Raw genomic sequence first — 15564 nt, 5'->3', positions numbered from 1 at the left:
AACCCACCAAAAAAAAAAAAAAAGATTTAGCCAAGTGCTGGTGGCTCACTCCTGTAATCCTAGTTACTCAGGAGGCTAAGGTCTGAGCATCACAGTTCAAAGCCAGCCCAGGCACAAAAGTCTGTGAGACTCTTATCTCCAACTAACCACCAGAAAATGAAGTGGTATTGTGGTTCAAGGAGTAGAGCACTAACCATGAGCTAAAAAGCTCAGCGATAGCACCCAGGCCCAGAGTTCAAGCCCCATAAAAAAAAAAGCCTGGAATCAGAAAAATGCTTACAAGAATTATACTAGAACTGGGAGTGTGGCCTAGTGGTAGAGTGCTTGTGTAGCATGCACAAATCCCTGATTTCAATTTCTCAGTACCACATATACAGAAAAAGCCGGAAGCGGTGCTGTCTGTAGCTCTGGACAGGTAGAGTGCTAGCCTTAAGGAAAGCCCAAGGACAGTGCTCAGGCCCTGAGTTCAAGCCCCAGATGGGCAATATATATATATATATATATATATATATAAATTAAAAAGCTGTGGAAAACTAGGGAAAATTTACAATGTAAATCAAATTCTAAAGATGGTAAATGATGCACTACTGAGGAACAGGTAGAAAAGGATGAAAATTGAAAAATTTATCAGAATAACTTTATCATGAGATTTGCATATGATTCAAAGAATTAAAATTGTGGAAGGGTTAGAAAAAAATAGAAAAAAAGTAGTAATTGGATACAAAAGGAGAGGAGGAATAGTTTTAGTATTCTATAGTAAAGTGATGAGTATTGAATATTTTATTGGCTCTTTCTAAATAGATTAAAAAAGATTTTGAATGATGCAAACATAATAGTAACCAGTTGAGATAAGAGATATACGAATCCCATTAATTCACTCATTACAAACTACATATGTGTATCCATATATCATACTGTGCTTCATAAATATGGAGTTATATATTCAAATAAGGAAAGCACAACAAACAATATATAAAAACTAAAATATCAGGATACATTTCTTCTGTTAGGTATAACAAATATGGCTGCTATTTAATATTTAGTACAAAAACAGTAAAAAGAGAAATCATCTCATGCAATGAAATAAGGAAAAGCATCACTGTAAATCTTCCTAAAGCAGGTATCTGCATCCTCTAGGAATGAAAGCCGTCATTTAAGATACTATAGTTTCAATGTATAGATAAATCCATGTCCTTCAATTCACAGGTTCTAATTTTTCCTTGGATCTTCACCAAAAACTGTGGTGCACCTTTGGGCCTGGGCCCTGTCCCTGAGCTCTAAGAACTAGTGCTCAAGGCTACTGCTCTGCAACTTCAGCAACAGCACCATTTGCAGCTTTTTCTGTCATTAGAGATATGAATCTCATGGACTTTTCTGCCCAGAAAACATGGCTGACTTTACACAGCAGTCCTCAGATCTCAGCCTAATGTGTACATAGGATTGTGGTGTAAGCCACCAGTGCCTGGCTCTGATTGACCTCTTAATTGAATCCAGTAATGGCCTTTCATTTATTACAGTCAGAGAAACTACATTGCTCTAGCTTCACAGATAAGAGTTTAGAATCTTTGTTGTGTTTCTCTTACTCAAAGCTATTTCACTTTCCTAGGGCCTTGGTCATTTTCTCTTTCTCTCATTAGATGGTAGATAGGTAAATAGACACACAGACAGTCAGATCCTCATAGATGTAGTATATCTATATAATAACTATTTTTATTGAATTATTAGATAAGTTCATTATGTTAACATCGGGATTTAGGCAGTAATTAAATCTATATAACTATGATAGAAGAGAGATTGACTATAATATGAAGGTCTCTTTCAACTAGGCCTGTGGCCTAGAAATATCCCAAAGATTGCAAAGCTCTAACATGTTCAAGACCTGCTGTACCCAGCAAACAGGCGAACCACGCTTCTCCGGATCTGCCTGGTCTTGATGCTGTAGATGATCGGGTTCATGAGTGGAGGAAACAAGAAGTAGACATAGCTCATGGTTACGCGGATCACAGGAGGGGCATGTTTCCCAAACCGATGGATGAAGGTCAGGCCGATCACAGTGATGTAGAATACCAGGACACAGCTAACGTGGGAGACGCACGTGTGGAGGGCCTTAGCTCGCTCCTCTCCAGAGGCAATGCCCATGACTGTCTTGAGAATTAACACATATGACAAGACAATGATCAGAGCATCGAGGAAGAACGTTAAGGCCACGAGGACAACCGGGTAGATGCGGTTGAACGTGATGTCAGCACAGGCGAGTTTCATGACATCTTGGTGGAGGCAGAAGGCATGGGAAAGAACATGGGAACGGCAGTAGGGGAACCAAGACAGACGTACAATTAGGGGCACGATGGACACAAAACCCCTCAACGTGACCCCCAGGCCTATCTTCAGCACCCTGGAATTAGTGAGGACAGTTTTGTACCTGAGAGGTGTCTGGATGGCAACAAAACGATCATAGGCCATGGCAAGCAGTGTCCCGGATTCTACAATAGAAAGGGAGTGAATGAGATAGGCCTGGAAGAAGCAGGCTCCCGCACTCATCTCCCTGAGATCCAGCCATAACACCCTCATCACCGTGGGCATGGTGGTGACGGTCACGATGATGTCTGTGCCTGCCAGCATGGCCAGGAAGTAGCACATGGGTTCATGGAGTCTGCGGTCATCTTTGATGAGGTACAGAAGTGTACCATTGCCCACGAGTACAAAGACATAGATGGCAAAGAAGAGGATGGGAATCCAGTGAGATCCTCTCTTCAGACCCGGAAATCCAGTCAGGAGAAATAGAGGGCTGCTACTATTGGGCCACATGGTATGCCTGTGAGTGGAGAGGTGATTTGTGGAAGCTATGGGCCTGAAGATCCAGTCTTCCCTGTTCTCAGTGCCTCTGTGTGGAAATACTTAACAGCAGACTCCATGCCATTGTTCATACTCGGGGCTAACTGCATCGTCCCATGAATCATTTCTGGCAGGATCCTATAGCTGTTCAGGTTGTTCTAGGAATATGCCACGATCATTTTTTTCCTACGTTATATATGTTATCAGGTTGCTTAGAATTGTCTCAGTTAAAAAAAAAACACATTTCCTTTATGGCATCCTGTCCTTTTGTATCTATGTTGGAATATGTTTAAAGTAACCATTATTAAAATTATTTTTAAGTATCTTCAAATGTATAATAATACTGCTTCACTAGATTGTGATTCATTCAGATGCAAATAGTTTTGCTATAACTATATTTGAATTTCATTCCATATATATATCTCACAATAGAAAGAAAGACATATGGGAAAAAGTGTAGTGGAAGCTTTTTCATTAGAAAATGTTCCTTAGTTCCATTTTAAGATGATGTCCATATTTATATAATACTAACAAAAGCCATGAGCTGAAAAAAATGGATATGAATCACACTCCCAGTTTTCTCTGGTCTGTCCTTGGAAGTGCCTTATAAATGCTAAATCTGAGCCAGGTACTAAAGGTACAAAAAGATATTCTAGATGCTGAGACGTGGAGGATCTGATTTAACAACAACATGAGAAGAAGTGTTCTCCAGCAAGATGCAGGACAGGAGGTATGGCTCAAGAAATCAGGTACCAGATGTTAGCAAACAAGCTGAGAAATACATGAGGCCTGGAGTTCAATCCCTGGTAATTGCAAGAAAAAGAAAAGAAAGAATTAAAGAAAATAAATTCCAAAAATCTGCCTGATAGACTTGATAAAGTGAAAAATCTGTGCTGAAGAATTTTGTCCACCTCAAGTGAATCATATCCTGCTCTCAAGGCCTCCAGAGAATGTTAACTGTATCTCACGTCAGAAATAGAAGTATTTGCTCTATCTGTCCTTGTGACTTACCCTCTTCAATCTTGTTGCTGGAATAGACACCCATTCTTGAGCATGCTAGATGCTGCTTCCAAAGACTGTGAAGAGTGTAGTCTAGAGACTTTATAAAATGGAGAAATGACCTCCCCAGAGTACTTTCACTCAAAACACTCAGGAGACTTCTTGAGTCTCTTCCTTCTCTTTTCTGGGATATTCAACCAATATCCTCAGGCATTTCCCAAAGCATGGATGAGGAAAACTAAAAACCCAGCCTCAGTTCACTAAGGGATGCTCACACAGCCATGTGTGGACAGATCCTTAGCATCTGGATTAGTAATTACATGAGTGTCATTTCATTTGCCTGTCTCAGAAGCCCAAAGGATACAAATGAGCCTTTTGTTCATCCAGGATTTTATGAGTTACAATTGCATTTTTGTCTTTCCTATTTCTTTGAGAAAAATCAATTCTCATCCATAGAAACCTCAAAAAAATCTCTGAGAATTACATGAACATAAAATATTTTATATTACTTTAGCCTGACTTTGTTTATATTTAGATAATTATCCACTCTGTGCAATCTCAGGACTATAGACATGAATAGTAGAAAGAAAATAGTAATTGATTTACATACCACTGTCATTGCTGTATGTGTATCAGTGTGTTACAGGAAATAGATCAGATATATTTCAAGGAAAATTTCCCAAAGAAAAGCTATTTAAGCTGAAGAAAAGTAAGTAAGAATTAAGGAAAGCTGGTTGCTGTTGGCTCATGCCTGTAATCCTAGCTACTCAGGAGGATGAGACCTAAGCATCACTGTTCAAAGCCAGCCTGGGCAGGAAAGACCTGGAGACTTTCTGGTTAACCACCAGAAAACCAAAAGTGGCATTGTGGCTCAAGTGCTATAGTGGTAGTCTTGAGCTGAAGAGATCAGGGACAGTGCCGAGGCCCAGAGTTCAAGCCCCACAACAACAACAACAACAACAACAACAACAACAACAACAACAACAACAAAAGAAAACAGTGATTTTTTTTTTGCTGGAACAAAATACTATTTTTACAAAAAGAACAAATTAAGCAAAGAATAACATGTATACTGGTCAAAGAACATAATGAAATGATGAATTTGAACAGAAGTAACTTACTTTATTGGACTGAAAATATATAGTATTGCTAGAATAATGCGTGAGAAGAATCTGATTTTAATTACAAAATGGCTTAAGAAAATGTAAAAATGTACTGACATTGCTAAAAGAGCAGCGAGTATGTAGTAAGGATTGAGATACTCATCTAATGATTGTTTAAAGGTTATTTTTGTTATGGTATAATGTACTGGACCAAGAAGAAGTAATAGGGGAATACACTAATTCACATGAGAATATGTAGGAGAAATATTAGGATATACTTACGCACATGAAAAAATGTGCTGATAGTACTGTGACTAGCTATATGGTTGGCCCACCATAGATGAAGTAAATTCTATGATTTAGAATAAAAATGGAATTTCTGGGGCCAGGAATTTGGCCTAGTGGTAGAGTGTTTGTCCAGCATGTACGAAGACCCGGGCTTGATTCCTCGGCACCACATACATAGAAAAAATCTGGAAGTGGTACTGTCACTCAAGTGGTAGAGCTCTAGCCTTGAAAAAACCCAAGGTTAGTTTCCAGGCCCTGAGTTCAAGGCCCAGAACTGGCAAAAAAATGGAATTATTGGCTGAGGGTGGTAGATTCAGTATACATGATAGTGTAAACAACATTTGCATTTCTGTATCTGTGGTTTTTATTTTAAAAAGGGAGAGCAATAAAACTAGTTCACTTTAGTTATTGTATGTCTATAGACAATGAAATAGAGATACCTCCTAGGCAGTTACTTCTGTGAGCCTTGATTTCAAGGGGTAAGTATGAGAGCAGAAGAGATTTGAGAATCAACCAGTGGATTCATGGAATCAATTGTTTAGAGCATGAACTTTAAACAGTGCTAAGTGCGAGCTCTCTGCTAACAGCACCAGCTCTTCATTGTCTTCACTTCATCTGTGATATGATGAAGACAGATGTTGAAATGATTAGTATGAAAAGTACACCAATCATGACAAAACTGTAAAATAAAGATGAAACTGTTAAAAGATTTAAGAGAGCAGAAGGATTTTTTTTAGTTATTTATGTTGGATTTAGGATTTTTCTAAATATTATTTATAAGCAGAAACTACACATTGCCAAGCTTGAAAAACACATTTTTGTGAAAAATCCTTACCAAATGAATAAAAAAATTAGGTATGAATGATAACTATATTTGGTATAACTTACTTTGAAATGATGAGGGATAACAATAATTTATAAACCACATCTGAAAACCAATGAATCTATGGCCAAGAGGCTTCATTTCTCACACAAAAATGGCACGATGAGATATGTCACAAAAGAAGCAATTATTTGTGGGGGGGAGGGAAATGGAGACCAAGACATGAGAAAGAGTATCAATGTATGTGAAGTAATACACCTTCTATCTGGTGAATATAATGTAACCTTTCTATTAATCACAATAAAAATATATGAAAAAGAAGCAATTATTTAATGTGTAAAACATTAGTCACCTAAATGTGCATTAAAGATAATGAAATTTAAAACCTAAAAATACCTGCTTTTGTTAAGAAATTAAAACAAGACTCTCATGAACTACTAGTGGAATATGTGGCCGTATTATCACTGTGGAAATTTGATAGTATCTACCAGAGATGAGTATATGTACTCAAGAGATTATATTCCTGTGACTAGTTATAAAAGCAATTTATATGCAAAAAAATAATCAAGTAAATATGAACCCAAAAAAACTCCACATTAATACTTTTTTTCATTTTTATGTTAATGTATAGAGGAGTTACAGTTATATTTGCCAGATACAAGGTGCATTATTTCTCACACATTGATATGCCTTCTTGTGTTTTTGTCCTCATTTCCTCTCCCCACCCCCTTAAACCTTCTTAAAGCATCCCCAACTATAAACACTGACAACCAAGAGCAGAATAAAATGGGTTATGAGTAAGCAGTGGGGACACATTTAATAATCTGATACCTGAACACAAACATAGTTAGCACTGATATAAACATCAGATCTAGGTAAAGCTCATTTGAGGGTGGATCTGTATGAAACACAAAGAGGCTTCTGAGATACTGCTAAAGTTCTTTCCTGCTCTGGATGGCAATTACATGGTGAACATAGTCTTAACAAAATACTCATTTAGATCTTAATGATGTGTTCATCTTCTTTTATGAAAATTAAGTTCCATAATAGAAATGTTGCTCACTGAAGATCATACCTACATACATACACTCACATATATAATATATACCTTCTAATCCACCAGTATATTCTCATTGTTTTGTTCTCATTTAAATAATTGAATTGAGCCAGTAGTTTATGCTATAATTCTATTTATTCTGGATGCTGAGATCTGGAGGATTCCAGTTTGAAGTTAGGCCAGACAGAAAAGTCTATAAGTTTTCATATCCAAAACAACCAGCCAAAAAAAAAAAGATGGGGGCATTTCTTGATTAGTAGAACTTCAGCCAAGCAAGCACAGGCCCTGGTACCATCAAATTAATTAGTTAAATAATTTGTTAAATGATTACATGTGATTAATTATTAGATTAAATTTATTTTAATTTTAATAAGATTATAGCTGTTTTATCTGTATAATCATATATATATATTCAATAGACATTTTTAAAACCCCTTTGCTGACTAGAATAGTGTTCAGGAGAATGTAGCAAATAAAAAATTCTACTTTTAACTAGCCTATGAAATTATGTATCTCCAAAAACAGAAATGGAGGAAAATAACATTGTCTCCACAATTGAATATTTATGTGTCACAGAATGATGCAAAATGCAGTATATTCTTCAAAGAGGTCTAACTGCAAAGAATTAAGCTAAATTTGACTGGTTATGACAAAAGTAATGATTTACACTAATTAATTGCTTATTAAAAGTTATGTGACATTTTAATTGCATTAGATTTAAGCCTCAAAACAAATTTATGGGCTGGCACTTGCTCTATCTGTTTTAGAAATAATGAACATTAAACACCACGGGGTCAAATAACTTCTCCAAAGTGTCACAATGTAAGAAAAATACTCAAGTTCCAGTATGGATGCTCTTAGTTATATATATATATATATATATATATATATATATATATATATATATATATATATATATATATTGCATTGCCAGTTTTCTGTGTGAAAATAGAATAAGTGTAAATCCCCTGGCCTTTATACCATGGGCATGATTTCTATCTTCCATTATCTTGCTCTTAAGTTGGGTAATGGTGGCTTACACCTGCTATGCTAATAACTTAAGAGGCTGAGATCAGAGTTCAAAGCCAGCCTAGGCAGGAAAGACCATGAAACTCTTATCTCCGATAAACTACCACACCAGAAATGAAACTGGGCTCCAGTGATAAAGCATTGCCCTCGAGCAAAAGAAGTTCAGGGACAGCACTACACCCTGAGTTAAAGTCCCAGGACCAGCAAAAATAACAGAAAAGGAAAAGAAAGAAAAAAAAAGCCTAAAAAATAGCTGCAACTCAAGTGATAGAGCATTAGCATTGAGCCCAAAAGCTTAGGGACAGGGTGAGCTTGGGCTCTGAGTTGAAGCCAAGAAAGGACACACACACACACACACACACACACACACACACACACACACGCACATGCACACACACTATTCCTGTCCTCACCCTTGAGAATGAAAAGGAAAGGTACGGAGAAAGAGAAGCTAAGGGCCTTCCACACTCTGATTCCTGGAATTCAATGCAATGAGTTAAAACTCTTAGGTATCATTGGCTGCAACCACACATCAAGTGTAGGGGAAGGAGCATGGACCAGGGGACTTTGTGTAGTGGGGGAGAATATCAATGAAAGTGAAGTTCTCCTCCTCTCTAATTGTCCCGTATTCCTCATCTTAGAGATGGAGCTTCATTTCCGTGTTATTTTATTGTTTGAGATTGAATTTGGAGTATCATGCTTGTTTGGCATTCACTCCATCACTCACTCCAGTCCCTCAGCCTTAGCTATTGTACTTGTGTTTCCAGGTCTGCAGAGAGATGTCACCATGTTGGAAACAGGCTTTGAATTAACACTGCAACACAAACCACAAACAGAAGTCTTGGGAATTGCCATTGAAATCCCCAAATCCCCAAGGGTCATGATGCAAATAAGGCTGAAAGTGGTAGAAGAAGGGAGATGAAATGAGGCAGGGGAAGAAGGAAATAGAAGACCAATGAGTGTCTAAATTGGGAATGGTCCCTAAGGTGATGCTTCTAAAATAAATGTGCCCACCAGCCAGACTTTTTGTGCAGATTGTGAAAGACATTGTTATGACAAAATCCTTGACAAAACTATACATCTAGAATTCATGATAATGACACTGAAGCATGGGAAATTTCAGATCAGTGAGGTATGTAATGAATTTTCTCTGAGCGTTCTGACTGTAGGCATCTAGGCCACGCAAGATAAAGAAGGTAGCTTGCTTATCAATGACAGGAAATTAACAGCATTATCTGTCAACAATAGATAAATCACAATCATGTGTTCTAAAACTGACATTTCTAACACCTAGTTTCTTCAGTGACTATTTCAGATATTTAAAAGATGTTTGCCAGGAACAGGCAAAGAAGAATGTGGAAGTAAACAGTGGTTAGACTAGATCAATTCCATGTTTCATCGTCTTTCTCTGTCCTGTCTGAACTTGGAATTTTTCTGAATTCCATTCTTATGCTGTGAGAAATCTCTTCCCTAGCACTCCAGATTTAGTTCTAAGGATAGAATTATTTCAAATTCCTGAAGACATCTAATGTGAACCAGAGGGTTCATTCAAGAACTTTCTGGGGGAAAATGTCACTATCTGGTCAAGGCACCAATTAGCCAAGTGAAAATTAAGGTTGAATGGAGCCTGGGCTGTGTGTGCCTGAAGAGTTAGTATTCACATCACTGCATCATCAGCACCTGGAAACCCATCAAAAAGGGAAATACGCATTCATTCCCTCATCACAAGAATAGGGTGCATATTTTCCTCCCATATTCTTTATAAAAGTCCTGTAAAAACTCTCCTAGTTCTAAGCTTCCAAGAAGTCACAACCCTATGACCACAGTGATGAAACCACTACCACATAAACTGTAGCAACTGATCTGTGTGCTTCAGTGATTTGAAAAGCTGCTTAAAGCCAGGGATGTAAAAGAGTCACAGTCTCCATTTGTCTGTATGGCAAAGCCAGTCAGTGAGTCCGGATCTTTAACATAAATCCTGTTGTGATCTCGAGTAGTGAGAATGGGACCATGGGAAGTCATAGAGATAGAATAAACAGATGCATGGATCATAAACTGGCCAGCCCCCCAAAGACAGATAAAGGACCAAGTTAAAGAGAGTTTTTAGAAAGATCAGAAGGCTAGATTTTATGTTTGTGACACCTAAGAGGGCAATCAAGAACCAGAAGGAAAAGAGCCAAAAGAACAGGAGGATATGTGAGAGGCATAAACGTGAAATCTTGGAACCTATGTGGGGGTCTTCACTTTATGTGGCAGAGTTGTACTACTGTCAATTAGCATCAATGAAACAAGTCCATTCTAATGTAGAAACCCGGGAGAAAATGAGTGCCACGGGAGAAGGCAAGTCTTAGATTTTATTTTTGTTTATTGTTTTTACGTCTTCGATTTTTAAACCATCCAGAACTTTCAGGTAAGCTCACTTGCCATAGAAAACAGCTCTAAGTGAAGCAAGCTAAAATACTGTCTTCCTAAGGTTTCTCCTATTATGTTTTTGTTTATCATGAATATAAAGTGGGATCAAATACACCAACCTTCAACATAAGGCTGAATATAACTATTATGAAGTGACAGCTGAGCTTAATAATTCCTCTCAGTAATACTCCAAGACGTCAAAGCATTGTAATCTTCTAGTAACTAATCTTCTATGTGAATTTTGCCTTATGAAATATTTGTGCATTATTTTATTAAGTTTTGTTGAAACCCAGCACTATAGTTTGTTAAAAAAATAATAACAGTATTTTATTCTTACTGAATAAGAACTTACTCTTCAGAAAATCTAAAATCCTGATAGTGTTTGTACTTACCTGTTATTTCATTGTTTATCTGTTTATTGAATTTATTCATTGCATGAATCCAAAAATATACTGTCTTTTGGTACATAAACAGGAGAAATTCAAGCTAGATTATGCCCCTAAATTTCTGCTGACACCTGAAGACTTCCTAATCCATAGTGAATAAAAAGGACTCTGGTATTTGATTAATGGGTCACTTCATTCACACCCAGTACGAATCTATAAAATGTCAGAAAGTGGATACATTGTCCTTCTGGTCTCCCCTCTCCTGTTTATTTTTTTTCTCATTTTCTTTGTGTTCATCTGTCATTTGTTTACTTTGTGCTAATATAAATTACCTAGCCTCCCAATATCATTAAAGTATACTTGAAGTGTGTTGAGAGTTCTTACTTGTTTTCACAATAAAACAAAAAAAGATGTAACCATGTGAGGTGATGGATAAAGTAACTAGGTTTTTGTTAAAGAAGTTTTTTTTTCTTGCCCTTTTTTATGAGTGAAATATAAAATTTCTTTGGTTCATCTTTTCCCTGTGTTCAGGAGAAGGAGCACCCTAGCAGACAGACTCTGCTATTGTAGGGGGGTTGAGGGGGCAGTGTTCTGGAGCCTGAGTTTTTCTGTCAGTGAGGGCTTGGGAGAGGGCTGTCCCTGTCAGTGAGGGTTTGAGATGGGCGCTCTGCGGGTGGTGCTTTCTGTCAGTGGTGGTTCAGGAGGTCTCTAGTAGAGATCCGGGGATCTCTGGCATGGGTCTGAGGGTAAGGGTCTGTCAGTAGGGATCAGAGGGTGGAAGAGGCTTGGGGCGCCGGGGCTCTCTATATGGACAGGAGTCTCTCCAGTGGGGATGAGGGCTTTGTCAATGCGGTCCTTTGCATCTGGTGCACAAGGATGGACTGAGGAAGCCCATCAGGAGGAGGGACGGGAACCAGGCACCCGCAAAGTGGCACTTGGAGCATCACGGGATTGTGATGCTTTCCCTTGAAGCAGGGCTCAGATGTGCATGTGGCCTGGACTCAGAGGGCTCAGCTGAGCCCATACTGTTTCCTAAACCATCGCTTGCTATGTGTACATCTGCACTGGATACCCTGATTAGACAGAGCAGGTCACAGGAGAAGCCATACGCCCTGGTTAGTTTAAAGGTATGTTTCTACTTACATCCAAATACCACCCACCGCAGAAATAAAAGGTCTGGATTTGCCACTGGTAGTTTTAAACTGTTGTGAAGGTGAGTCTTTCACTGGCAAGCAGGGGTGAGCTATTTCTCCTTTTCTCTTCCCTTGAAGAACAGCCTTTCTCTCTCATCCATTTTCCCCATTGTGAATGCTACATGGCCAAGGTTCTCCAAGGCTGTGCCACAAGTTGCCCTTGGTATCACTTTGCTCTGCCCACCACAGATCTCTTCTGCCGAACAGATGATGCTTCAGAGGCTTCCTAAGACAAGCAGACCACTGGACATATCCCTGCGAATAATGTTCCCTGTGAATTTGCCTAAATCACCAACTTCTACTTTTACTTCTCCACATAGATGCTATGCAAAATCTACTTCAGGACTGTTAACATAAAAATCATTTTCATTGTTGAGCTTTGTATTAAGGAATTTGCAGGGTTATTTTAAGTTCATCAATGGGTTATGGACACCTAAATGTAAATGAGTCATAGCATATCCTAACCTCCCTCAGATCTCTACCCCTGTGTCTTTTGGACAAGGGGATTTTCATTCAATATGTCTGTTCATGAGTACAATGTATCTTGATCAATATCACCTCTTCCATCTTTTTCTCCCAACTCCTCTAGAACTTTCTAGAGTATTTCTTAACAATTCGCATATCCATCAATCCCTAAAATTATCTTTCATTCATGTGTTCATGTATTTATTATTACATTTTTATTACCTTTCAGTAGTTGTGCAAAAGAATTGCCCTTCAACAAAGCAGTTTCTGAATGCAAAGCGTCATGAGCAATGTCACCCTTTCTATTTATCATTTTTTGCATTTTAGGTTATTCTGTTGCAGAATGTTCAAACCTGCTCTTCCAACACTATGACAGCACACTTGGATAACGGTTACTTTGTCTTTTGTTACATCTGCAATATAGGATCCACAGAAACATCAACCAGATCTACCCATACACATTTCTGTATCTCCAGAGTATTTTCTAAGAACCTCACATATAGCAATCATTGAACCATGGGTAGAGTTGTGCTTTTACATATCCTATTCTATATCTGGAAATTTCCACGGAAAGACTAAACTATCATCCTCACTGTTTCTGGAAGTCAGAACAAGTGAACTTCTTATGCACGAGTAGCCTTCTGGATGAGTGACGTCTACTGAGCTCGTTTCTATTGCATTGCCTGAAAGGAATATCTTCCAGTTTGTAGTTCAGCTATGTGGCTCAATACCACTCCATCTGCATTCCTGCTTACTGGCTTCCCCGGCCTGGAGAAGGCCCACTACTGGATCTCCATTCCCCTGCTGATGGCCTACATCTCCATCCTTCTTGGCAATGGCACCCTCCTGTTTCTCATCAGGGATGACAGTAGCCTTCATGAGCCCATGTACTATTTTTTAGCTATGTTGGCAGCTACAGACCTTGGGGTGACACTGACCACAATGCCCACAGTGCTGAGTGTTCTATGGTTGAATAACAGAGAGATTAGCTATGGAGCTTGCTTCTCCCAGGCCTACTTCATACATACTCTTTCCATTGTGGAATCCGGTGTCTTGCTTGCCATGGCCTATGACCGTTTCATCGCCATCCGAAACCCCTTAAGATATACCTCCATCCTTACCGACACTCAGGTAATTAAGATTGGGCTGGGAGTGTTAACGAGGGCCGGTCTGTCAATTATGCCAATAATCATTCGCCTGCACTGGTTTCCCTACTGTCGGTCCCGCCTCCTCTCCCATGCTTTCTGTCTGCACCAAGACGTCATCAAGCTTGCCTGTGCCGATATCACCTTCAATCGACTCTATCCAGTGGTGGTTGTATTTGCAATGGTCCTGTTGGATTTTCTCATCATCTTTTTCTCCTACGTTTTGATCCTCAGGACCGTCATGGGCATTGCTTCTAGAGAGGAACGGGCCAAGGCCCTCAACACGTGTGTCTCCCACATCTGCTGCATTCTGGTCTTCTATGTTACCGTAGTTGGTCTAACGTTTATTCATAGGTTTGGAAAGCATGTCCCTCATGTGGTTCATATCACAATGAGCTATGTCTACTTCCTCTTCCCCCCTTTCATGAATCCTGTCATCTACAGCATTAAAACCAAACAGATTCAGAGCGGTATCCGGCGCTTGTTTTCTTGGCTCTGTTCTAAAGCATGATGTGATTCACTGTTCCCTGAGAAATAACCCTTGGAACCTGAGCAATCTGACAGCTGTGTAGGCAATTTCTGTGTTATTTAGCATGTCCTCTTACCTTGTTTATTTCTTTGTATAGAACATACTATACACATAAGATGGAGCATATGTCTTAGGGCCTTACTCTGACGTGAATTCATTTTCCTAGATAACTCATACTGTTTGTTAAGCTCTCAATATTTGAGTTAGTGCCCGTCATTTTCCTGAGGTTTCATGTGCACAAGAAAACATTTTTATCTCTGTACATGCATCTAATTTCTTGCTCATATTGAGCTAGATGATGTTTCTATAAAAACACCTTGTGTAAAAAAGATGGATCCTTACCCTGTTCTCAATTCAGGATGATTTTAGGAGAAATTGATCCATGAAAAGAAAATCCATTCTGTTAAAATTTTGATAGATCTTTATGTGATAATAATTCTGACTTAAAATCAGAGCTAAAATTCCTTATCATTGTCATAATGAGTTTTCCCTCAGATACTACTCAACAGAAAGTATTTTTATGTAGCAAAGTGGTATTAAAAATATAATTTGTGGACCTAGTGGTAGAGCCCTATACTAGCATGCATGAAGACCCAGGTTTGATTCCTTGGTACTAGATACACAGAAAAAAAAAGAAGTGGTGTTGTAGCTCAGGTAGTAGAGCACTAGCCTTGAGATAGCCCAAGTGCTCAGGCCCTGAGTTCAAGCCCCAGGAATGACAAAAAGATAATAAGAGTGTAAGTTCATCATGAGTAACACTGGAGGAATATTCTGGCATGCACAGTGCTCTTCAGAGGTGAGGAACCCCTGGTCATCTCTGTGGGAGAAGGGAGGAGGGTAATGCTGGTGACCAGAGAACATCTTACCAGCCATGTGCATACCTTACAAAATTGACTTTGTGGCCTGCCTAAGCCTGGAAAGAAGACTTTTATGGTTCTGTCAGAGATTTTAAATTAGATCAAGCAATATTCTGATGGACAGAATCCTGGATCTGAAATGCTAGCATCACCTGAACGGTCACTGAGTTATTCCTCACTTCCCTCTGCAGACATACCTCTCATCTCTGGGCTCTGCCATACTGATGTCAAAGTAACCTGTGTTGGCTACATCAAATCTTTGTCACCAAGATGAGAGAATGTTCTGGAACTTCTGGGACTTATAAAGAACTGTGAAAGGGACAAACAAACAAAAAAGAATTAAATCATATCTTAGGGCAGTTTCCAGGATAATAAATCATTTTTGTGTGATAGATCCAATGGGCTTCATGTTTCATTTACCCATTTTCGACTGTGTGTTTGTA

General features: G+C 38.8%; 2 protein-coding genes across 2 annotated transcripts; one reads left to right on the top strand and one right to left on the bottom strand.

The window, feature by feature from the left end:
* Positions 1-1872: 1872 nt before the first annotated feature.
* LOC150053355 (olfactory receptor 51B2-like) lies at positions 1873-2808 on the bottom strand. Its single transcript, XM_090349047.1, has one exon. The coding sequence runs from the start codon at positions 2806-2808 to the stop codon at positions 1873-1875; it is 936 nt and encodes a 311-aa protein (XP_090205173.1).
* Positions 2809-13307: 10499 nt separating this feature from the next.
* Positions 13308-14246, top strand: Or51b6 (olfactory receptor family 51 subfamily B member 6). Its single transcript, XM_090349045.1, has one exon. It carries the CDS (start codon positions 13308-13310, stop codon positions 14244-14246), a length of 939 nt encoding a protein of 312 aa, XP_090205171.1.
* The last annotated feature ends 1318 nt before the right edge of the window (positions 14247-15564 follow it).

Source organism: Megascapheus bottae, chromosome 16, assembly GCF_031878675.1.
Source record: "Megascapheus bottae isolate mThoBot1 chromosome 16, mThoBot2.hap1, whole genome shotgun sequence".
In the NCBI taxonomy this organism is placed as follows: Eukaryota; Metazoa; Chordata; class Mammalia; order Rodentia; family Geomyidae; genus Megascapheus; species Megascapheus bottae.
The sequence above is the reverse complement of the archived record's forward strand: the minus strand, read 5'-3'. Positions and strand labels throughout refer to the sequence as shown.